The sequence below is a fragment of the Hipposideros armiger genome, unplaced genomic scaffold (assembly GCF_001890085.2).
Source record: "Hipposideros armiger isolate ML-2016 unplaced genomic scaffold, ASM189008v1 scaffold_578, whole genome shotgun sequence".
Taxonomy (NCBI): Eukaryota; Metazoa; Chordata; class Mammalia; order Chiroptera; family Hipposideridae; genus Hipposideros; species Hipposideros armiger.
Genome location: NW_017731928.1, coordinates 758,339 through 782,156, shown reverse-complemented (window position 1 = coordinate 782,156; position 23,818 = coordinate 758,339). Strand labels below are relative to the sequence as shown.

The 23,818-nt window shown below is 41.2% G+C and overlaps 1 protein-coding gene across 1 annotated transcript; it reads right to left on the bottom strand.

Moving 5' to 3' along the window:
* Positions 1 to 1,157: 1,157 nt before the first annotated feature.
* Positions 1,158 to 16,363, bottom strand: PSMD6 (proteasome 26S subunit, non-ATPase 6). Its single transcript, XM_019624104.1, has 8 exons — positions 16,125 to 16,363; positions 15,136 to 15,341; positions 12,615 to 12,760; positions 12,113 to 12,332; positions 11,890 to 11,998; positions 7,054 to 7,222; positions 1,510 to 1,587; positions 1,158 to 1,365 (listed from the first exon to the last, which is right to left on the bottom strand). Exons 1-8 carry the CDS (start codon positions 16,267 to 16,269, stop codon positions 1,269 to 1,271), a joined length of 1,170 nt encoding a protein of 389 aa, XP_019479649.1. The 5' UTR covers positions 16,270 to 16,363; the 3' UTR covers positions 1,158 to 1,268.
* Positions 16,364 to 23,818: the final 7,455 nt, after the last annotated feature.

Genomic DNA, 23,818 nt, shown 5'->3' with positions numbered 1-23,818 from the left:
ACCTATTATTATTCCTAGTTTACTCAAGTTATCATAAATCAATGTTGAATTGTATCAAATTATTTTCAATCAGTTGAGATGTTTTCTCCTCTGATGTTAATAAACCATTCCCATCAGCATATAAACATGCTCTCTTAAAGAAAAATGCCTCATACTCGCTGCCCTTCCTTTTATAATAAAATGTCATTCCCCATTCTCTTAACTCACCTCTACTTAAACGGCTCTTCTCAAGGTCACCATTCAAAAAGCCTAGGATCATCCTTGACTCATTTTCTCATCCTCTCCCCACTTCTACTAATCTTTTAACAAATCCGGCTGCCTCTACAGTCCATGTCATCATTATCTGTTGTCCCGTCCAGCTGAGTGCCAAAGTGACACTTAAAAGGTAAGTCAGATCAGGCCATTACTCTGCTTAAAACCTCCAGAGACTTTCCATCTCTTTCTTCCCCTAGATACTTGCACGGTCTCTCCCTCCTTTTTATTTAAATGTCACCTTACCAGAGGCTTCTGTGACTCCCCCCAGAAGAGAGCCCTTCATGCCCGATTTCACTCTATCTCCCTTATCAGGTTTTAGGTGTCTTTCTTCATGCACTTATCCCCATCTGACTCACTGAGTTTATACTATAATTGGGAGAAAAGCAAGGAACAACTTTGGTTTCCTCACTGTTATTTACTGTGGTTCTTTTGTTGGGGAGAGAAAGATTCCCTTTGCCAATATCTATATAGGTTTTAATACCTGTGTTTACTGAGATTGGTCTTGGCAGGTTCTGGAGTCCAGGGTATGGCAGTCCCCTAAAAAGGAGGAACTCCCTTGTCTTCTGTGATTACCTGTTTCTGAGGGAAAGCTTTTGATACATGCACCTCCTGTCTTCTGTATAGTAGGTGAGAGACACTGTGTAATCTGGGCCTACTATATATACAGCATGTACTGCTCTTCTTTCTAAAATTCAGGAGGCTTAAAGGTCAGAAATGACGGGCTTGTACCATTATCCCTGTTTTACTGCTGAGGCAGGCAGCATTTGCACTCAGGTGTTATGGCCTCTGATTTTTAACCATTCCACCATAACCCAGAGAGATTCACGTGACATAAAAGTGATGTTATTTAACATTACTGGACCCCATCCTTAATGTAGATATGTTCAAGAAAAAAGCAAACTGAAAGAAACAATTCAGTATTTATTTTATAGAATTGAACTGGGCACAAAGTAAAGTAAGCTATAAAAATTCCAAATAATTATCTCTAAAGGAATTCCTTTGTTTACATGGTTTTACATATTAATTACTCTGGAAAGTTTCTGAACTCTGTTTACTAGCAGATCTCCTTTCTTGATAGTTTCTTGGTACTGCCAGTTCTTGCTATCAGGTCTATAAATAAATTCAAGAAAAAAAAATGAATTATTTACCAGTCACATTACTCATAACAATAGTTGACCTACTTTTAAAAGCAGGCACTTAAGAATGCTCCTTATTCTGGGCAGTATTACAAATGATACACAAACATAAAAGTACCTGTTGGTTTCCACTATTTCATTCACTTTATCTATTTTGCAGTGTAGTCTCCCAGCAGCGATAAATCTGGAGAGTTCCCTAATTGAGAGAGAAAAAACTTCAGCATAACCTTACAGAGGAATCTTAGACAAGTGTGAAGTGCACTGAATACGTGATTCAATTGTCTTTCAAGACAACCTTTAGTTTCGCTCACTCCTTAGCTACTGAATATGCTGAGTAGGGGAGACTTTCTCTGGGGTGTTACAGATTAAGTCCTCTGCCAGAATCAACATGGCCCTAGAAGTTCATACTCAGATGGAGCACAGATGTCAAAGAATGAAACCATCACAGCTACGGAAGTGCTCAGAGGAAAACAGAGTTAGAAAAATAATAAACATGAGGAAAATAACGAGATGTATTGGGGGTGGGGGTGGGGGAACCAACCCAATGAAACTGCCTAGTTTCCTTCAACCTAACTTTGAAGGACCAGGTAACTCTCAGGATTTTCGAAATCTCAGGAAAAAAACACAAACATGCCAATAAGGTTGGTGCGGGCATGCAAAGATGCTGTGTAATCTGCTGTGACTGTGAAAGGCACTTCTGAGTACCCATATCCGGTTATGACCCAAACCTCATAACTGAGGCAGCAATTTAAACATGGTCACACATTTACTCGAACCTCAAAAACCAGCACCAGGAGAGGGACTCTCCAAAGATAGTCACCACCATATAACACGGGGAAAATAAAAGGAAATGCTTAGGGATACACAAGAGATATATGAAGGCAGCTGTGTAATGCTACCAAAGAGAATAAATGGTAAGATGAGTTCTTTAAAATACAGATCTATTTGTATTACGATTGTGTTCAATTGAGATTTTATGAGTCCTCCTAATCAAGAAAAATGAGATTCCCAATAAAAATTATGAAACACATTTGTCTCCCAGATACTAAAACATCTCGATCCAAGCACATAAACACCAATAGAAAAGGCGCTCTAAATCTTAAGAATCAAGTTTCTAACAAAAGTGCCATTGCAAATCAACGGGCAAAGGTTGGCTTAAATGGTGTTGAGGGTGCCTAAGAAATCACATAAGAAAAACAGGTAAACTTGATTATGTAAAGAGAACTTCCACATAGGAAAATACCACCAAAACCCAGTTAAAAACTAAATGACAGGTCCAGGGAGTGGTGCGTTGGTTAAGAGCTGGCTTGGGACGCCAGCTCTGAGCAGCAGGGCCCCGGTTCGGATCCCACATGAGGGCCAGTGACGCTGCGCCCTCTACAGCTAAGATGGTGAACAACAGCTCGACCTGGAGCTGGGCTGCCATGAGTCGCCGGTGACGGCGTAGGCTGCAGTGGGGCTGGCTGGCAACTGGCATGTGCTTTCATGAACTGCCATAAGCAGCCATCCAATGGCCGGTGACCGACTGCCTCACCCGGGAAGAGCGCCATGATAATACCAACATGGGTCAGTGAAGCGACGTCCTCCACAACTAGACTGAAGGACAGCAATTTGTCTGTTCCCCTCCCCCAACCCCCCAATAAAATCTTTAAAAAAAATAAATAACTAAAAGACAATGTGGATGCAAGATGTCTGCAGCATAAATTAGAAAATACTACAAATCAGACAAATGACTCATTAGAACACGGGCGAAGGCTATCCATAAAAAAGATCAACTTCATGCATTAAAACTGCAAATTAAAGCTACACTGAAATGCTACCCATCCTGGGAAGAACAAAGTCTAATGCACCATAGAGGAAGGTCAGAGGCAAACACCATGTCTCATACTTATTGGCCAGCAAACACTTTAATTAGAGGAAAAAAGTGAGGGTGCTACTTTGATTTGTGCTTCAAAAGAAGTGATCAAGTATCATAATTAGTTGCCATTGGTCAGTCAGTGGTGAAAGACCCACTATTGCCTTGAATTAAGTTATACTATTGCAGATTTTAAGATAGAGGTTATTCTAAATTAGCAAGAACTCTTAACGTGCTTATATAGCATGCTTTATTTCTACTGTCTCAATATCAAATGTATTTGATCCATTCCTTCTTTCAACTGTTAGCTTTTGAGTTATGTAACTGAGTGGTTTTAGGTAAAACCTAAAAATTAAAAAGATCAGCACTGTGTCTAAACTCACTTATATTCATTTTCCAAGTAAGGAGCTGCACCCCCAGACCTCAGCTGCTAGACCCATTTGCAGTTCTTATTCTGGAACTGAAGTACGCAGAGCAAACGATACAATCAAGTTGAATCACCACCAGCCTTCTTAGTCGTACCCAAATCTATAGACCAGGAAGGAAAACCTCTAAAGAATCTTGATGTTCTGATTTAGGAACAGGTACCAGGCAGCAAGATAAAGAAATACATTGCACTTGACGTACTAGCAAATTCTGACTTAAGAATGCCCTCTGTCTGCTAAGCTGTGTGGACCTGCTGACAATTCCCAGCATCACCGGACCGGTGGAGGCAGGAGTTAAGTGAAGACTCTAAACTCGTTTCACACACTGCTTCAGATCCAACCTGGCATTCTCCTGGGCTGACCTCAGTGGACTTCCCGGCACACACAACCACACGCTCCATCCAGCACAACTAGGTTACGGGCTTCTCCAACCCGTTCTTCCATTTATTTGGGCTATTTCTTCTATCTGGAAAGCTCTTTTTCCCATCACTTCCTATAAAAATCCTAAACAGGCAAGGACATCCAGTCTAAATGCCCACAAGGAGCCATCTGTGAATGTGTCCATTTCTCAGACACTTTGATCAAATACTCTCCCAGTTATGCTCACTCTGAACTGTGTGCCAAGAGTAACCTGGGCACAGCCTCCTTTCTGCTAATGAAACCTAATCTTCCAGCCTCGGTGTTGCTTCCAGCCCTTAGCACGGTGCCTCATACACAGCACGTGTCCAGTAGGATGAGCTGAGTATTTATGGAATAAAGAGAACCACAAAAGTCAGATTTGCCTCCCAAGTTTCAAACAAAAGACCCACCAAGAAAATTGTGCAACACAGCCCATGCGTACTTCTAACCTTAAATATGTCAACAGAAGTACTGTTTACTCAACCAGTGGCCCCTTCCCTTCCTCCAGCAGAATCTGACCGAGTCTAAGGAAGAAGTAGAAGCGAAGAGTGATGTAGAGTTATTTTTCAAACTTAATAAATCAGCCCATTTTTTAAAAACGCTATCATCAAAAATAAGTTTTTAGGGGCAGGGGAAGGAACACATGAAAACCCAGAATTGAAACAGTTATAGAAATTTAAAACAAGGCCTTTCTAGGTAACAACAATTAGAGCTGAGTGGTGGTACAAGCTTTGCCTCGTTAGCTGGTCTTAGACAAAGAAAAAAACTAAACAATGCAAAATACCTCCTACCTTGCTTTTTTTTAAGATTTTACTGGGGAGTTAGGGGACGGGAACAGCATTGGGGAATCGGGAAAGGGGAACAGACAAGTTGCTGTCGTTTTATTCTTCAGTCTAGTTGTGGAGGATGTCACTTCACTGGCCCAAGTTGGTATCATCATTGCGCTCTTCCCGGGTGAGGCAGATCCATCACCAGCCACTGGACGGCCGCTCACAGCATCTCACGAAAGCGCACGCCTGCTGCCGGCCAGCCCCACTGCAGCCTACGCCGTCGCCAACGACTCAGGGCAGCCCAGCTCCAGGTCGAGCTGTTGTTCACCATCTTAGCCGTAGAGGGCACAGCATCACTGGCCCTCATGTGGAGTCCCAAGCCAGCTCTTAACCAATGCACCACTTGGCAGGCCCCTCCTACCTTGTTTATACCACCTACCTTGAATGGTACCACCTGTCCTGAATTCAAATGTCACTGTAATGACTTAGAGAATACTGCGGTGCATCTAAATGGCACTTTCCTGCTTCAGAGTAAGACCCACAATTTCATGAGCCTCCTGCTGTCCCCGATTAGTGAAGGCTTTATCACCTCCATATCACAGGTAAAAAACTGAGGAAGGGACACAGCCTGATCAAGGCCACATAGCTTTTTAGTGGCAGAGCTAGAACAAGACAGGCCATCACCCCTTTTTCATGGACTGCTCACTCTTTCCACTGATTCATGAAAACCACATTCACAGTGGCCACCCCCATCCTAGCAACCAACTCTCTTGGGCAGTGGTTACCAAACTTGAATCTCACAGACTAGTTAACTGAGAAATGAAACAAAACCAATCTAAGGATACCAGCCCTCACTTTGGTAAGGATAATTTTTAAAAACTGAAAAATTATTACCAGTGCCTTTTTTCTTTCAAAGGAAGAGAATGAGGGAATTACGGTGTTGGCTCCACAGGGGGGTATGGAATACACTTAAGATCTGTGCATTTCACTCAAAACAAATCAACCCATAAACAAATACTGATATGCATGCTAAAGTGTTTAGGGATAAAATGAATTGGCATCTGAAACCTACTCTGAAGTAGTTAAAAGATGAACAGATATATGATAAAGCAAATATAATGTTAATTGTAGAATCAAGGATATATGGGAATCCACTGTATTCTTTTTAATTTTCCACATGTTTAACATTTTTCATAAAATATTAGAAAAAACCACCACTAAAAAGAGAATGGTCTTATTTAAGTGAAATGCAGCTTCACTTAAAGTTACTATATCCAATAAACCTCCACTTTTTTTTCATTGTGGGCCAATGAAAACTACATCGCAGACATTTAAAAGACCTGTTTGGGAACCACTGCTAATGCCAAATGGACAGCACACAGTCTGATGTCTACTGCTACTTAACTCAACTCCACTACCCTCATCCAAGCCACCGTAACATCTCCTCCATGAGCTAGCTACCCAACATCCCAAATGGCGCCCCCATTCTCTGGGTCTGTGGGAGAGACAGAATGAAATCACATCCCTCCCAGGCTTAAAACCCTCCACTGGCTTCCCTCAGCACCGGCATTAAACCCAAGCTCCACACGATGGCCGGGCAGGCCTTCCAAACACATGCCTGGGTGACTCCACAGCTGCACCGCACCCCGTCACCCTATGCTGCAGCCACACACATCTTTCCAGTCCACTTTAGTATCTCTGTAGACTCATTTCTATCTGAAATTACCGTATGTATTTGCTTACTTGCCATGTCGCCTCTAAAACTAGAATGAAGGGATCTAAAGCAACGCCAACCATAGTGTAAAGGCTTAGTAAGTATTTGATGAATCATTCATTCCAGGGTTACGAGCCTCATCTTAACAACCAATCTGACCAGAATTGTAGCAGCAACCTAAAAGTGGAAGGCATTATCAGAGGGAAATGTGACCTCACGTGAAATGTGAGATAGAGACCGAAGAGTCACTACGCTTAGTAGCAGCGTGGTCCAGAAAGGAGCAGAAGGCTACTTTGATAACAGCTGGTCTAATAACCTTTCGCAAAGTCACTTAACCTCTCTCCAACTCAGTTTCCCCATCTGTCAATAGAAGGGGCACATCATGAGGGCAGAGATGACAGAAATGTTTTGATAATACTCAGAGAAAAATTCTTAAGATTTTTTTTCATGATTGAGAGACACAATGTAAACAGGCAGAAAAGGTAACGTTTAAACTTACTGATCAATGAATTCCACGCCGACGCCAAAGGCTTCTGCCATATAGCCCAGGGTTAATGACCTGTACGATTCCAGCAGCTGGCTGTACGCATGGATTCTCATCTCTCTCACATAGTACCGATAGTGAGGAGCAAAAAGCCAGTCCTTCTTCATTTCCTGTTCCACAACAGCTGCAATGAACAAGATGACAAATTATAACTCTCCCTTTCAGATAAAGAGATAAACTGGAGGATATTTATAACATGATAAGAATTAATAGCCTGATCTATAAAGAGCTCTTATAAGTCAATAAAAAAGATTAACTGAACAGTAAAATGAACATAGGCTATTAACGAGCAATCCACACCACTAGTACAATTATTTTACTGAATATCTACTTACATCATTGCTCTAAACACTGAGGCTATGGCAGTAAACCAAACAACAAGATCTCTGCTCCCACAGAAACTAGATTTGCAAAGAGCAGAGAGAGATGAACAAATAAACAAATACTCTCAGAGACTACCAAGTTCTGTGAAGAAAAGCAGTGACCTGTGTGGCAGTGTGACAAGGAGGCCTTGCCCTGGACTGGGGCAGACAGGGAAGACCTTGCTGAGGAGTCCGTAGGGCAGAGAGCAGGAGGCACAGATCAGTGCAAATGACGCAAAGGTCCCATGGCAGGGACAGCCTGGCTACGCCCAAGAAAAGAAAGAAGGACAGATTGAGAATGCAGCAGGGAGACAGCTACAGGGGTTTGGAAGGGGAGCGAGAAAAAAGTCAAGAATATGCTTATGGTTCTGGCTTGAACAAGATTGAAATCTTTGGAGAAGCAGAATTTTTGTTTTGTTTTTAGGGGTGTGCTTTGGGGGGAGGGGATGGGGTTGAAATTCCAGCATTATACTTGGGCAGTGTTTTAGGGGATTCACCCATTAGACATCCAAGTGAAGGTAACAAGGAAGTGTTCTGGCATGGCCTGATGCTCGGTGGAAAGTCTGAGCCTGGAGACGTGAATTTGGGCATCACAACCATCCAGGTGTATTTGATGACAGAATGAAGATAGAGGAAAGAGCAATGAGCCAGTCTGGGGCAGTGAGTACTGAGGCATCTAACAAAGGATGAGGCCGTACAGCTGGGGCAAGAAGCAAAGGATGCTCACCATCAAAGCCGACAAGGAAACAGTTTAGCAACACAGACAGCAATGGCCCTCAACATGAGATGACGCTCATCCTCACTACTAATAAAAGAAACACATAACCATCCAATCACTGCTACACACCTTAAACTTACACAGTTACATGTCAATTATACATCCATTAAACTGGGCAAAACACATGGCAAAGAAAACCCATGGAACAGGATGGGAAGAAACATGTTTCCAGGTCAGGATGGGTCACATTAAAATGTGCCATTTTAAGTTGAATAAACTATCCTTGGCCAAAAAAAATTTTTTTAAATCACAAAACATCAATAAAATTACTTTTCTCCTCTCAACCTGGCTGAGTATGGGGGGAAAGAGGACAGACTCTCTCTCAAATGATGTTAAGTGAGGGAAGTAAATTGTCTCAATGTAAACTGACACAATATTTCTGGAGGGCAACAGTGATCAAGGTGCAATGTATTTACCCTTTCCAAAATTTTTTTTGTTTTTTTCCTAAGAAAATAACAAGTAGAAGTGGAAAAGATGCATTGTAAAAAAGCGTTCAAAACAAGGTTGCTTATAATAGAGAAACACCGAAAATAATTTTTATCAGTAACAAAGTATGGCACATCTAATAGAATGAAATACTAGGAGGTCCTTAAAAAAAGGAAACCTGGAAGCTCCAACGAGTGTCACCTGTTCAATTCGTCACTACATATATACTCAGTGCTTGATACACGACAGCCACTTCAAAATAGTTACAGACTCAATGACCATCTATCTGTATAGTGACATGAAAAGATACACACATCATACTGTGGAAAGAGAAAAAGGTACTTAGAAAACAGCATGTAAAATCCATGCACATGTTTAAAGGTATCGCATGTCTGTATCTCTACGTACAAATGCCCCTGGAGGATACACTGAAACTGGCTATTGCTAACAGCAGTTGCCTCTGGAGAAAGGACCGTGGCACTCACAGGTTAAGAGAAAGCCTTTTTCTTCTATACATGATACTGTTTGAAATTTTTCCGTGTGTCTGTCCATATAACTTTGGTTTTTTGTGTGCTGTTTTTGTTTCTTAAAGTACATATCAATGAATAAAAGTTCTGGAAGGATATGTAACAAAATCTTAAAATGTGTATCTCTGGAAGAATTTTGTGTGTGAGTGATGTGTACATAAATTTGGGGATAGGATGGGACACAATACCTTTCCATTTCTCGGTTTACTTTTAATTTTCAAAAACAATCAGGTATTACCTAGAAAATGATGCTATTCCTTTTTTTATATGAAATATTTTACAGCACAATCTATGAATATTTGGAGAACCAAACAGTCTTACAAAACCAAATATGCCCTACCTGTCTCATTATACCAAAGCAAAGAATAAATGATACATTTGTTAACAAATGAAAATAATGATGCCTGTCATCAAAAGAAAATTTAACTATCTTGTCTTCTTCATTTAAAATATCTGGGAAATGTATAAAATTGGTAAAGATAAAAAGTTTCATCTGAAAGTGTTGAAATAAAAGGTTGCTAGTAGGGATGGGGAAGGTGGGAACACGTTTTACATTACACTAGGATAGCATTTCCCCTCATTCTTCTCTTAAATTACTGATTTAATTAATGCAATAGACATTTACACAGAGCACTCAATAATGTGCCAGGCTCTGTGCTGGTATAGGGGTCACTACAAAGATTAAAAAAAGCATAAAGTCTGCTCCTAATAATCCTAGTTAGCAGAAGAGACAAAGTCTAAGAAAAAAAATCATAAAACAATGTGCTAAGTTTTAAAAATGGGGTATATGGCCAATAAGTACATGAAAGGATGCTCAACATCATTAGCTGTCAGAGAAATGCAAATCAGAGCCATAAAATACTACTTCACGCCTACCAAAACACCTATAGTTAAAAAGACACATAATCACAAGTATTAATTAGATGTGGGGAAATGAGAACTCTCTCACATTGCTGGTAGGCATGTAAATGGTGTGGCTGCTTTGGAAAAGTCTAGCCGTTCTTCAAAAAGCTAATCAAAGAGCTACCATATGACCCAGGAATTCCAATCCCAGGTATATACTCAAAGAGGAATGAAAGCATGTTCACACAAAAACTTGTATACGAATGTTCATTACAGCATTATTTCTAATAGCTAAAAACTGAGACAACCCAAACATCCATGAACTAATGAATGGATAAATAACTGGCACATCCATACAATGGAGTATCACTCAGCCGTTAAACTAAATGAAGCACTGATGAGATACACACTACAACATGGATGGCCCGTGAAAGCACTGTGCTAGTGAAAGATGCCAGGCACAGAGGCCACATACTATCTGATTCCATTTATATGAAATGTCCAGAATAAGCAAATCCATAGGGGTATAAAAATTAGTGGTCGCAGGGGCTGGGGGAAGAATGGGAAGTCACTGCTAATGGGCACGGATGTCCCTTTGGGGTGATGAAGATGTTTGAATTAGTTGTGATGGTTGCACAACCTTGTCAAGACACTAAAACCACTGAAACGTACTTTAAAATGGTTAATTTTGTGGTATGTGATTTATATCTCAATAAAAAAGGAGGAGGGGCTCCAGGAATGCAGAGAAGGGATTTGTTCTGACTGAAGAAGGGAAAAGCCCCACATCTGAGCAGAGTAGTGACCAGGAGATCCATCACAAGCACGAAAAAGGAGAAGAGCAATTCTGCACTACAACCTTGTATGCAAACACACCCAAAATGAGGCCAAGCAGGTCTTTAGCACTCCTGAAGAGCCCTGTTCCCACATTACAGGAGGTAAGAAGTACGAATTCTCATAAAGCAGCCTGACTTTTATGCATGGAGAAAGTACTCCATAAACACTGGGCCAAAACACATTCCAAAAATCGAAAGATCATCATTTGGAGTCACGCTCCCCAATTTTCGTGAATGCTACCTACCTATTTAACCAAGTATTTTCTGAAACTTGCAGCATTAACAAGAGACTATTTCAATGCCAAGTTCGTTAAGTTTTAGAAAAAAACAATCCCTGGGTTGACTTGATGCAAGCTCATTCTTTTATCATCTTAGTAATTCCTGCTCATCAGTAGGAAGCCAAATGGCCAGGAAGAAGTGGGGACAAGAGGAAAAACAAGCAAATTTGTGTAGGCAGGATCGCTGTAAACTAGCTTTGGAGGACACCAAACGTATTTTCAACAGATTATTTTCTCAACCTACAGCCCTTGAAAATGACTTGCATATCAGCCCAAAGACAGCTACTGCGTAAAGAACAACCCATTGTTGGATCTGAGGCTCAATTACTATAAACCCACGAGGAGATTCAGGATTCCTTCACATCTTTCTTCACACAACTCAAGACTTAGGACCATCTGCTCACCCTTAACACGCTTATCACGGGGGCTGGCAACCTTCCTCAGCAAAGGGCCAGACACTAAATACTTTTAGCCTCTGAAAGCCACACAACTCTGTTGCACGTTCTTCTTTTTCTTAACAACGCTTTAAAAATGTAAGCAGTAATCTTCCCCCCTGGGCTGTATAAAAACAGGTCTGCTAACCCCCCTAAACAAAATGGGCAAAAGGTTAGCCATACTAATGAAAAACCTGCAGCTATCCACACACTATATTTTTCATATATGTGAAAAATCTTCTTAGGTTATCTGCAAAAAGGACCAGGAACGAGATGAAGACATAAGCAGAATGAGCCATTCTATCCTTACCTAATGACTGGAAGAAAGCCGAGTAACGACATTCATAGAGTGAAAACAGATACTGCCGAACTGCTGGAAGACTGTGCAACACTTCAAGAATCTCTGCTCCTTTAATAACCTAGGAATGTTTTTTAAAAAACAAATGTATTGCTTTAATGAATGACTTTCGTGTATTGAAGTTAGAAAAGCATGAAGTAACCTTTAAGCATGAGTATTAAGTCTCACTCATTACCTTCTCCCTGAGATCTGGTCTTTCTAAGGCGATCATGCTGACATACACAGTGTACGTCACAAAGGTTTTATAATCCATGAGCTCATAGGATGTGAATGTTGAAACAGTGTCAAGGAAGAGTTCCGCGGCCTGTTTGAAATCACGAATCGCGACACAATAAAGACCTTGATATACTTTTAGGCGGTTTCTCCTGTCCCAGTCGCCTCCTTCCTCTATTAAGCTATAAAATAAAAAACAGTAAGGTCATAATCTGGAAATAGGCAATGCCATTTTTTATAAGTTTTATGTTATTTTCAAAGAGAAAACAACTTTTAACAATTTGAACCAAAAGGATTATTTAAAAAAATATTTTACTAAATTGGTATATCAATTATTTGTCCAAATTTACTAACTGTAGTAAACACAGGCAAATTTCAAAAGAAAACAGGCAAATTTCTTACATCAATTTCTTACTTATAGCACAATAATTTAGAGGGAATGGATCCCCACTGTTAACAAGTACCTTTTGGCCTTCTCTGTGTTTCGAGTGATGAGATCATTATCCATATAGAATAAGCCAATCCTGAGGAGATAGAACACAATATCCAGTCGGTGACCCAGGGCCACAGTTTTGTCATAAGTCTTGCGAAAGGCTGTCAGAGCACCCTCCTGTCAAAACAACCAGGGCAACAGGTGAGAGAAGATTACAAGTTTCAAAAGCTATCAGCCATCTGGGATTTTCTTAACAAGGGATGGGGGTACAGGTAGGAGCAGAGATAGAACAGGATGGCCACGCACTGATAATTGTTGAAGCTGGGTGATCACTGCCCAGGGGTTCACTATACTATTCTCTCCACTGGCATAAAGTACAAAAAATAGATCAGACGTGCCTAAGCATATACTTACATTCTAGAAAAAAATATAAGAAAAACATTCACAATTTATTCACAATTGTTTCAATATTCTTTTTCCCACTTTCAATATTTTTTCTCCTAAACAATTATAATACACTACTTCAAAACTACTTTACTGTAAATTATCAGCATTGTGGAATAAAATGTCTCTATTGCTTTAAAACACGAACATGGATAAAATCATGTTTATACTTGGTACTTTCTAATATGTGTCTGGCTTTGTCTTATGTAATTATTAGTTATGCCTCATAAATTTATAAAAGGGACTTGCATGACAGTAATTGGTACATCTAGCACTCAGATCTTGGTTTTTAAATTCTATCCCCCACTAAAAGCAACTAGGGATCCTAGGAAACACAGTTGATTCCAGGTTTGGAGAGTAAAAATAATAGGTGAGCCCGTGACATCTTGCTGTTTGAGAAAATAAAGAAAACCAATGTCAAAAGGACAAAGATCAACTCAAAAGGACAAAGAAGGCTTCTTGAAGGAACTTCCATGAACAAATCTATAACAAACTGGGCACCATAAAGAATAACAACTATAATCAGTGGTAACACAGTGAATAATAAAAATCCATTAAGTCCATTATTTAGTAATTGTAAATAAAATAAGAGTAAACAGGAGGAATAAGAAGTTGTTCTTTTAGAATAATGCTATTTGGTAAACACAGACTATTAGAACATCACTAATTTACAACCCCTGATATTGATTCAAGCATGTTCTTATTGAAATTCCTCAAGGCTTGAATCAAAAGCATTAAGTTTCTCACTCATATGTAATAACGTATCCTCTTTAAAATCAAATCAAACCAAACATTCACACAACCTAGAAAACCACACAAACTATTAGCTATTTTTCAAATGTTCTGTATTTTCCAAAGTTTTAGTGACTAAATCTTAAATTTATAATCAGAAGAAGAAAACTTGTTTTCAATTTAAATAATAGCACCTATCATTTAACATTTAAACGCTCTGTGCCACGTACTAGTCTAAGCTCTTTGCCTTTATCTTTAATTCTCATTACATAGGAACTATCAATATCATTATCCCTATTTTACAGATGAGGAAACTGAGGGGCCATTAAGTCATAATTACTGAAACCAGAAACAGAACCCAGGCAATCTCATCCAACAGCCCAGAATATTTTATTTTTTTATATTAACACCATGTCATCTGTCATCCAAATACTTAAGGGGACAGTGCTTAAAATTAAGGACATTACACAACTACTAAATTTAAAAACTTTAAAGATCCAATACTATTGGGTATCCTCTCGTGCACTGATAGTGGAGTATGAATTAGATTGGCTGCTATGTGGAAGAACTGACCACACAAATGAAGATAAAAATCATTCCTTGTTCCAGCAATTTCATTTCGCAGAATGTACCCTAAGGAGATATTAGCATATATACTCAAGAAAGCATACACAAGCATGTTGTTACAGCAGCAGCTTGCAACAGTAAAAACAGCTGCAAACAACATACATGTCCATCAACAGCTGAACAGCCAAGGAAACCATGGCACAGCCCTACGATGGGCTATTAGTTAGCAAGCAGGACATGAATACACTATGGTCCATTTATTTTTTTAAAAATGTAAACACAATACTACCTAATTTCTACAGGTGCATACACATGCCCATAAATTTACAATAACTTAAAAGGTTACCTTTGAGGAGGTAGGGAATAAAGAAAGATCAAATAGAACTTTAACATTAACTATGTTTTACTTTCTTGTAAGGAAATTATTACTTGGTGTAAAGAATACTTTTTAAAATACACCAGAAACAATGCTTCCCGACCAAGATATGTGAGAAAACTACTGAGAATGATCCCAATTTTGTAAAAGCAGTAAACAAAACTTTCTGCTTGTGCATACTTATGTTTTTATTGGTAGAAAGAGACATGGGAACGAATACACAGCTGGCTGCTGTGCGGGAGGCAGATGACAGAAAGGGCATAGCAAGAGGACTATTACCTTTTTCTTTATTCATTTTTTGCACTGATTCACTAGTGCAGGTAAGCACATTACATTTGTATTTTTTTTTTAAGGAAGCTGATTTTAAAGACGTTACTAACTTAGAATAGTGCCCATTCAAGACTATCCAGAAGGCGAAACCATCTCTACCCACCTTGTCACCTATCCGGCAGAGGTACTCCGCCTTCGCCATCATGGCATCGCGGATTTCGCTCTCTCCAAGATTCTTCTCTGCATCTTCCAGCTCCTCATCCAAACGTTTCAACTCTTCTTCATTTGCCTTCTTCATTTTATTAAGCAGGTCCATGTCGATCTGCCAGTCAAGGGATTTGCACAAGGCTTCGTAATAAGGAGCCATGTCTAAGAGCCAAAAACAGGGGCGTGAATTATGAGCAAGGGACCCCTCGTACCCTAGAGTCTGTGTCCACCCACTTCTTACACTTCACACACACACACACAGACACAGACACACACACACACACACACACACGCTGTTAGGTCACCCACCAGCTCCTACTCGCTACCAGGAAGGAATGGGATAGAGCCCGATCAAGGGCTTGGCAAAACGTAAAGGTTTGCTGGTGGCAGGTCTGCATCAGTGCCGAACCTGGCGCTGCCAACCTCTATTGGGGCTCGGTTGGCCTCTTGATGGCTTCTGTTCCAAGAGTCTTCAAGCAACGTAAGCTTGTTCATTCACACACTCAGACACGTATGTTCAAGCATATCCAGCCCAGTGCCACTGACCGCTGGGACAGACTACAGGAGCCGACCCCGGACTTCCCTTTACACGGAAAGCTTGTCTCCTGCAGGCCTACCTCCAGCCCAGCACAGGTCGCTAATGACACCAAGTCATGGGCCTTTGTTCCGGGCCTAGCATGGGGCTAAACATCTCAGGATTCCCCCAAAGCTGCCCTCAGAGGCGAAGGGCCCACAGCGGTGCAGACCCCTTTGGGCGCAAAGCTGGCGGTCCCCAAAGGCACCCGCCCCCCTCCAACAAAAGGAAGGTCTTGAGGATGCGAGAAGCCAGGCCTGGTCGGGGGGCGCCCCGGGGTCCGGAGCCCCGCTGGGGAAAATCCCCGCAGGCTCCGGAGCGCTGGGCCAGCCCAGGCCTAGGCCGCTGACTCGGCGCTCGCGCGGGCTCACTGTTATCGCGGACGGCCGCCATCAGCTCGTCGCGCACGGCCGCGTCCCCGCGGTGCTCGGGCAGGCTGAGCAGGAAGCGCAGCTGCGCGATGCGCAGGTCGGGGTTCTTGGGCAGACCCTCCTCCTCCAAGTTCTCCAGGGGCATCTCGGCGGCAGCGGCGGCGGCTCGGGGAAGACGGCAACTCAGCGCGGACCCAGGGCGACGGCGGCGGCGGAAGCGGGAGGAGTCGGCGAGTGCGCCAGGCCGCCTCCGGCCCGGCTTCCGGTCCCGGCTCCCCCCTCCACCGGCAGCGCCCCCTCCTGGACGCCCCCGGGAACGCTCACCCGGCCCGCGCCAGCGCCCGGGGCAGTCGCCGGCAGCTTTCCCTCGCTCGCAACTTCGCGAGTCCCAGAGTGGTGGAAGCCTAATGCCGAAGCTCGATTTTGTGAACCTCTTCCTCCCTCTCCTTTTAGCTGTTTTACTTTTCATTCCGTTTGTAGTTGAAGATTTGGAAAGTATAACAACAGTAAAAACAACTACCACAATTTGTCAAGTCCTTAACTCTTTGACCTTTTATTTTTATGTGCATCATCTCATTTTAATCCTGTTAATACTAGGAGGTAGTACTATTAGCCCATTTTGTAGATAAGAAAACTGAGACACAAAGAGCTTAGGGAACATGATCAAGCAAGGTTATGTAACAGTTACTAGCAATGCCTGAAAAGAAAAACCTCGGGAGCTCTAACGCCCATGTTCTTTTCGCTATTCTAAGAAACAGCACCCAGAATTCTATAGTCTTAATACAACATCATCATGTTGTTTAAGCATAATTTAAAGCACTGTATGCCTGCATTTTCAGCCTCTTTTTATTCATGTTACTACAGAAGCTTCAGAATTGGTAATGGTTATGTGAAATTCCATCTAGTGGGTTTATCATAATTTACTTTTACTCTTCCCTCCATTAGAGATGCCTTTACATTATACAGGGTTGTTATTTTCCTAACATAAAAGCAGATGAACACCATTGGATGCATAGGTCATTCCATAATTTGCATTTTTTTCCTTAGCATAAATTAATAGACAAGACAAAAGGAACGTTTTTTGTGATTTTTGCATATTTAATGTCAAATGGTTTTCCAAAAGAGTTGAACCAGTTTAGACAGCCACTGCCACATTCTCAGCAGCAGTAGACATCACCACACATTTTAAATTTTTTTTTAATTTTTTATTTATTTTTTATTTTTTATTTTTTAGCTGAGCCATCCTGCTACCTATTGGCAGCTTAGCGGCAGCTCAGCTCGGCCCGGGCATTAAACCGCTATTGCTCAGAGCTCAAACTCTTGAGCGAGCTCTTAACCAACTGAGCCACTTGGCCGGCCCTCACACATTTTTAATATCTTACCTGTTTTGGTAAAAATAAAGTAAGCATTTTGAAGACACTCAAATGGTACAGAAAATATAAAGAATGCACAAAAAATTACTAGCACTCCACTATGTTAAACTATTGGTGAAGAACTTTCTAAACATCTTTTATTCGTTCATTCGACAAACATTATTGCCTGGTTGCAAAGTACCAGGTGCTGTTCCAGGCACGGGGGATACAGTAGTGAAAAACACAAAGGGCTTGTCTTGGTGACACTTATATTCTAGGGACACTTAGCTTCTCTGAAACCCACCTAGATATATTAATAAGATCATACTGCACTTGTACCTTATAAACTGTTTTATTCACTCCACCGTATATTGTAGGTATCTTTCCATGCCAATAGAAATGGATTGATACCATCACCTCTAATGACCGACCAGGTAGGATTCCATTACTTTTATGTACGAACTTTTCCTCCATCAATCCTTAATTGATATTGATTTGGATTATTTTCATTTTTTCACTCTTATAAATACCTCAGTGTTGATCATCTGTGTGCATATATTTTCATGCTTTGTAATTCTTCCTTTCTTTCTTTTTTTTTTTTTTTTAGATGGCTCGCTGGGACTTGAATCACTGTTGCTTAGAGCTTGCACTCTTGAGCAAGCTCTTAACCAACTGTGCCACTCGGCCGGTCCTTTGTAATTATTTCTTAACCCAAATGCCTAGAAGTGTAATTGGTGAATAAGAGGGTCTGAATGTTTTATATTTTGACATATAGGGATTATGTAAATTATTTTTTCAAAAACAATATAGCAATTTACATTCTGACCAATATTAAACAGAGAGCCTGTCTCCCTCTTTGCCAAAATACTTTTAGCAACCATTTTAAGCTTTAGCAACAATAACAATGTTGCTTTTCCTTTACATTCCTTTTATTATTATGAGATTGAATTTCTTTTCACATTCGAACTAGCTATTAGTTCCTCTTTTATAAAATGCCTGTTTTGCTTTCTCAATTCCTCCATGGAATTTTCCTTATTGATTTGTGAGCACTTTTCATATCTTAAGGATACTAAATGCTTGTCAAGTGTTGCAAATTTTCCTAGTTATTTTTCTATATTTTAATGAAATTTTTTCAACATAAAAGTTTACAATGTTTATATGGTTACATACGTCAGTCTTTTCCTTTATGGTCTCTGTTCTTATTGCCAAGTCTTAGTAAGACCTTTCCAACACCATGGTTTGAAAAATATTCACTTATGTTTTCCTCTAGTATATTTACGCTGTCACGTGCATTGAGTGCACACAGTGCCTAGAAGAGAACCTGGTACCTAGTAGGCACCCACAAATATTTCTTGAATGAATAAATGAGTGAATAAATGGGGGGGGCTCCAGAAGAAAGTGTTCAAGAAGAAGAAACAGATCAAATACATGATGAGTTTGAAAATACAATGAATAAGAATAAATTGATACTCTTGCCCGTGAGTTCAGGGGTGATATAGTTACAGAAACTTAATTCTAAAAGATTTCAAGGCTCAATTGTGAATAACATTTAAGTAGTTATAACAACGTAAATGCTAGGAATGGATGGAGGTCGAGTTATGATAAAAATAGACTGGAGGATGGAGAGTGGGCAGGGGACTAATGCGAGCGGAGTGGGAAGGTGGCGGAATCATGGGGATGATCAATCCAGAAAGAGGCCCAGATTGCTGTGCTCCATCAGCACAACTTCCCCTGGGTTCTCGTCCTTTTTTTTCTCTTCCAGCCAGCACTGAACCTATTCTCAGAGTATCTGAGAAAATGTGTGTCCATGTGGACTTTATTTTCCATAGTAGGGATCTAAAAGTTAATATCTAAAACTGGAAAAGAAGAAAAAGTGGCACAAGGAAATTGTTTGGAAATGTAGGGACCAAATCCCCAAGATACAGGTTAGAAATGTTGGTCTTTGGAAAGCAGGATTCTACAGTTTTGTCGTTTCGTTTTGTCTTAAGGCTCTGTTTTTTAATTTATTGTTGTTGTTGTTGTTGTTTTTCAGCTGAGCCATCCTGCCACCTGTTGGCAGCTCAGCGGCTGCTCAGCTCGGGCTGGACTTGAACTGCTGTTGCTCAGAGCTCAAACTCTTGAGCGAGCTCTTAACCAACAGAGCCACTCAGCCGGCCCTTGCTTTTGAATTTATAATTCTAAAGGTTTTCGATCTACAAAATCCTTTGCCTCCTAAAATAATAGTACTTCTTCATGGACACATGTGGGTGTGTTTTTTTAAGTGTACCATGCACTGTTAACATTGCTGTAATAGAAACCCACATCACTGGTGGAAGTTTTTCACTTGAGGAATTATATTAACCCCACAGACAGAAGGGTGAATTCTGAGGCAATGAATATTTTTTTCCCTTAAGATTGTATTGAGGAATTGGGAGAGGGGAACAGCGTTGGGGAATCAGGGAAGGGGAACAGACAAGTTGCTGTCCTTTTGTTCTTCAGTCTAGTTGTGGAGGACGTCGCTTCACTGGCTCATGTTGCTATTATCATTGCACTCTTCCCGGGTGAGGCAGTCGCTCGCCGGCCATTGGATGGCCACTCACGGTGGCTCAGGGCAGCTCACAAAAGCTCACGCTAGCTGCCAGCCAGCCCCACTGCAGCCTACGCTGTCACCAGCCACTCACAGCAGCCCAGCTCCAGGTCGAGCTGCTGTTCAGCATCTTAGCTGTAGAGGGCGCAGCATCACTGGCCTGCATGTGGGATCCAAACCAGGGTCTGCGCTCAAAGCTGGCGTCCCAAGCCAACTCCTAACTAATGTGCCAGTCAGCTGGCCCGCAATGAGTATTCTTGAATGAACAACATGGACTGATCATAGTAGTGAATACTGAAGCAATTTTTACATACTTGGGATGCTTTTACTTGCCTGGTATTTAGAGAGCCCCATATTCTTTCTCTCACCTCAGTTTTCACATTTTTATGTCAATATAAATGTCTCAGGTAACTATGTGAAAATATTCATTTCTGTAATTCGATTTATTATTTCAGGTTGAACCTCAGATTTTAAAAAAAAATCCAACATAATAGTACCCAATGTTATAAAACTTAGAGCTAAGACATGAAGTATTTCAGTTCAAAAAGGGGGAACATACACTCAAGTCCATCAGCAAAGAATGAAAGACCAAAAAAAAAAAAGGGATCATATCAGAGATTCAGGTTTGTGACAAGAATTGCACATATCACCACAGGTTCATTATTAAGTTTAAGGGAAATCCTGTATATATAATCATTAATATAGAGAAGGCAGTTTTAATTTCACATGACTAGTGAATTCTGATTTCCAGTTCTTCCCAGTATAGATTCATCATCAAACGTAGGTTGCAGTTGCCCACGGATCTAAGTGACAGGGGATTCTGGGCTTCATTGCATTCCAGGTGCCAGTGCCCTCCGAGGCCCTGTGCACAGAACCTGCTGCCAGGACTTTCTCCATGCAGCACGTAGGAGACCAATTTCCAGTCAGATCTGTCTTTTCCTTTGCTTTTTAGCACCATTATCAGTAATTGCTGAGAAATCAATCGAACCCTGAACTGTTGCTGTGATTTGCTTGATCAAAGCAGCTCTTTGTTCCATATTGACAACTCATTATTGAACAGTAAATCACCCATTCCATCAAACTCTCTGTAGCCATTAACTCGATTTGACTGGATTAACTAGTTTTACAAAGACCGTTCTTTAAGCTTGAAGTCTGGGGTCTTTGTAGCCTCACTGAGGACAAATAAATATAGATATATCTTCTTCGTAGAATCCTGCTCCATGGCAATTAAAATGTTTACTAGAAAATGACAATGGTGAGCTAAGGACATGTATGTCTTCTTTCTTTCCTTAGTTTTTATTGCAGTAACATCAGTGAATAACATTATATGAATTTTAGGTGTACCACATTATAATTTGATATCTGTATACTCTTGTGTGCTCACCATCCAAAGTCCAGTTTCCACCCATTCCCATATAATGTGTGTCTTCTTTATTTACTCTGCTTCTAGGGTCTATTTTAAAATCATACTTTCTTCATTTATTACCAGTGTTACAAGTGCTTTTCTTTTAAAAAAAATTAAGGCAAAATTGACATATAACATTATATTAGTTTCAGGTGTACAACACAATGATTCGGTATTTGTATGCACTGTGAAATGATCACCATAATAAGTCTAGTTGCCATCTGTCACCATACAAAGTTAAAAGGACTTTTTTTTTTCTTGCAATGAGCACTTTTAGGCTTTAGTCTCTTGGCAGCTCTCAAGTATGTAATGTACAGCATGGTGACTATGATATTGTAGTACAAGCTCTTTTCTCTTTGAGCCTAGTTTTATTTAGAGATGCTACCAAACAGGCCCTCCTACTTCTTTTCAGCCTTTGTACTTTTCCTTTATGTGAGAGCATTTGGCTCTGAAAAGGATGTTCAGTTTCAGGGCGCTGGATTCTTTCATTCTGAGCAGAACTTAGCTCCCTGTCCCGGCCCCACAGGCTGTCAATTGTGATGACTTCCATGCCCACTGCATAAAAAAAAAAGTTCCTCTTCTTGGGCAATTAACTTTATCTGCTTGGCTGTGGTGATATTCACTTTTAATTACATGCACGTTTAGCTTTTTCGCTGAATTTCAAAGACTCGATGTGAGAGGCCCTGCTGGGAGCTCCCCTGCACAGTTCCGAGATGGGTTTGCACAGACACAGTGATCTCTGCTCATTCCAGCGTCCTTCCTGGTGGGGAGTTATTGATCACACCCATAAGATGCAGGCTATACACAGCACATCTGCCTGCAATGCACAGAAGTTCAGTGTTATTAGTGTAGCATAGAGATCAATCGATGTTTCTTCCTCTCTACATTATACCTTTCCAAAGGAGCATTTTGGAAGAAAAAGAGTACTTAGAAAATGCTCTTGTTCCAGAGTTGATTATCAAGCTTGAGCAATTGACGTAAACTATCAGTTTTCGTTTTTGATTACTAGAAGCCACTTGCACACAGCAAGAAGTGTAAAATGTGTCACACAGCATGCCGCATTTCATGAAACCTTACTCTTAGTATATTAATTTGCTGAACAAATATTTATTGAGCTCCTACTATGTGTCAAGCATGGATCTTGGTGCTGGGGGTGCAGGACAAGCCAGTAGCCCCTAAGTTCATGGAGCTTATGTTCTGGTGGGGAAGGGATGGGAAAAGACAAGCAAACAATAAGCCACTAGGTAAATGATTCAGATAGTGGCGAGAATAGTAAAGACATAACTATGTTTATGGGACAGACAGGGTAAGGAAAGGCTTTTTGGGTTTTGTTTTTTTTAAAGATTTTTATTGGGGAATTGGGGGAAGGGGAACAGACAAGTTGCTGTCCTTTTTGTTCTTCAGTCTAGTTGTGGAGGATGTTGCTTCACTGGCCCAAGTTGGTACCATCATTGTGCTCTTTCCGGGCGAGGCAGATCAGTCACCAGCTTCTGGACGGCCACTCACAGTGGCTGCTGGCTGCTCACGCTGGCTGTTGGCTACACACGGTAGCCCATGGCAACCCACTGCAGCAGGGGCTGCAGCCTATGCGGTTGCCAGCGACTCACGGCAGCCCAGCTCCAGGTTGAGCTGTTGTTCAGCATCTTAGCTGTAGAGGGCAGTGTCACTGGCTCTCATATGTGGGTTCCGAACTGGGGCCCTCTGGCGTCCCAAGCCAGCTTTTAACCAATGCACCACTTGGCCGGCCCAGGACAGGCTTTTTGGTGAGGTGACATTTAGGATAAGATAAAAATGACGGGCTTGCTTTAAGATCATCGTTAAAGGATGTTACATTGTGCCACTTTCTTAGTTCCATTAGTAATTACCTCCCCTCATATACAAAATATGTAGTGATGAAAAGGTTGTATAGCCTCTTTCCCTCTTCGCAGTTAAAAGCTAGAGAGTGTGATGGAAAAAATCTTTGCATCTGTCCTTGTGCAGCCGTTGAAAACACAATAAGTAAAGTCCTAAGAGGGACCATACTTCCATTCCTAGTAAATCGCACCTACCAACCATGTGACCTGTTATTCCTCCAGTCCCACCCACAGCCCCTCTGGAGCGGCTGCCCTGGGGAGATGCATGACCTCCAGTGCAGCAGTGTGAACTGCAGGCGAGCATCCTAGGAAAGGCCACCCTGGCATGAAAAGCTCTGTCTCCAAGGGAAGACAGGGGGCGCTCTGACTTTTACTTAACAGAATTCAAATGAGAAACTGTGGTGACAATCCCATTAGTAGTAGGCATAGAAGTCATAGTCATGAAACAGAGAGAGAGGCTGTGCACCCGGAGCAGCCAAAGTAAGTCGGAAAGTTAAGGGCGAGCTGAAAGCAGGGGC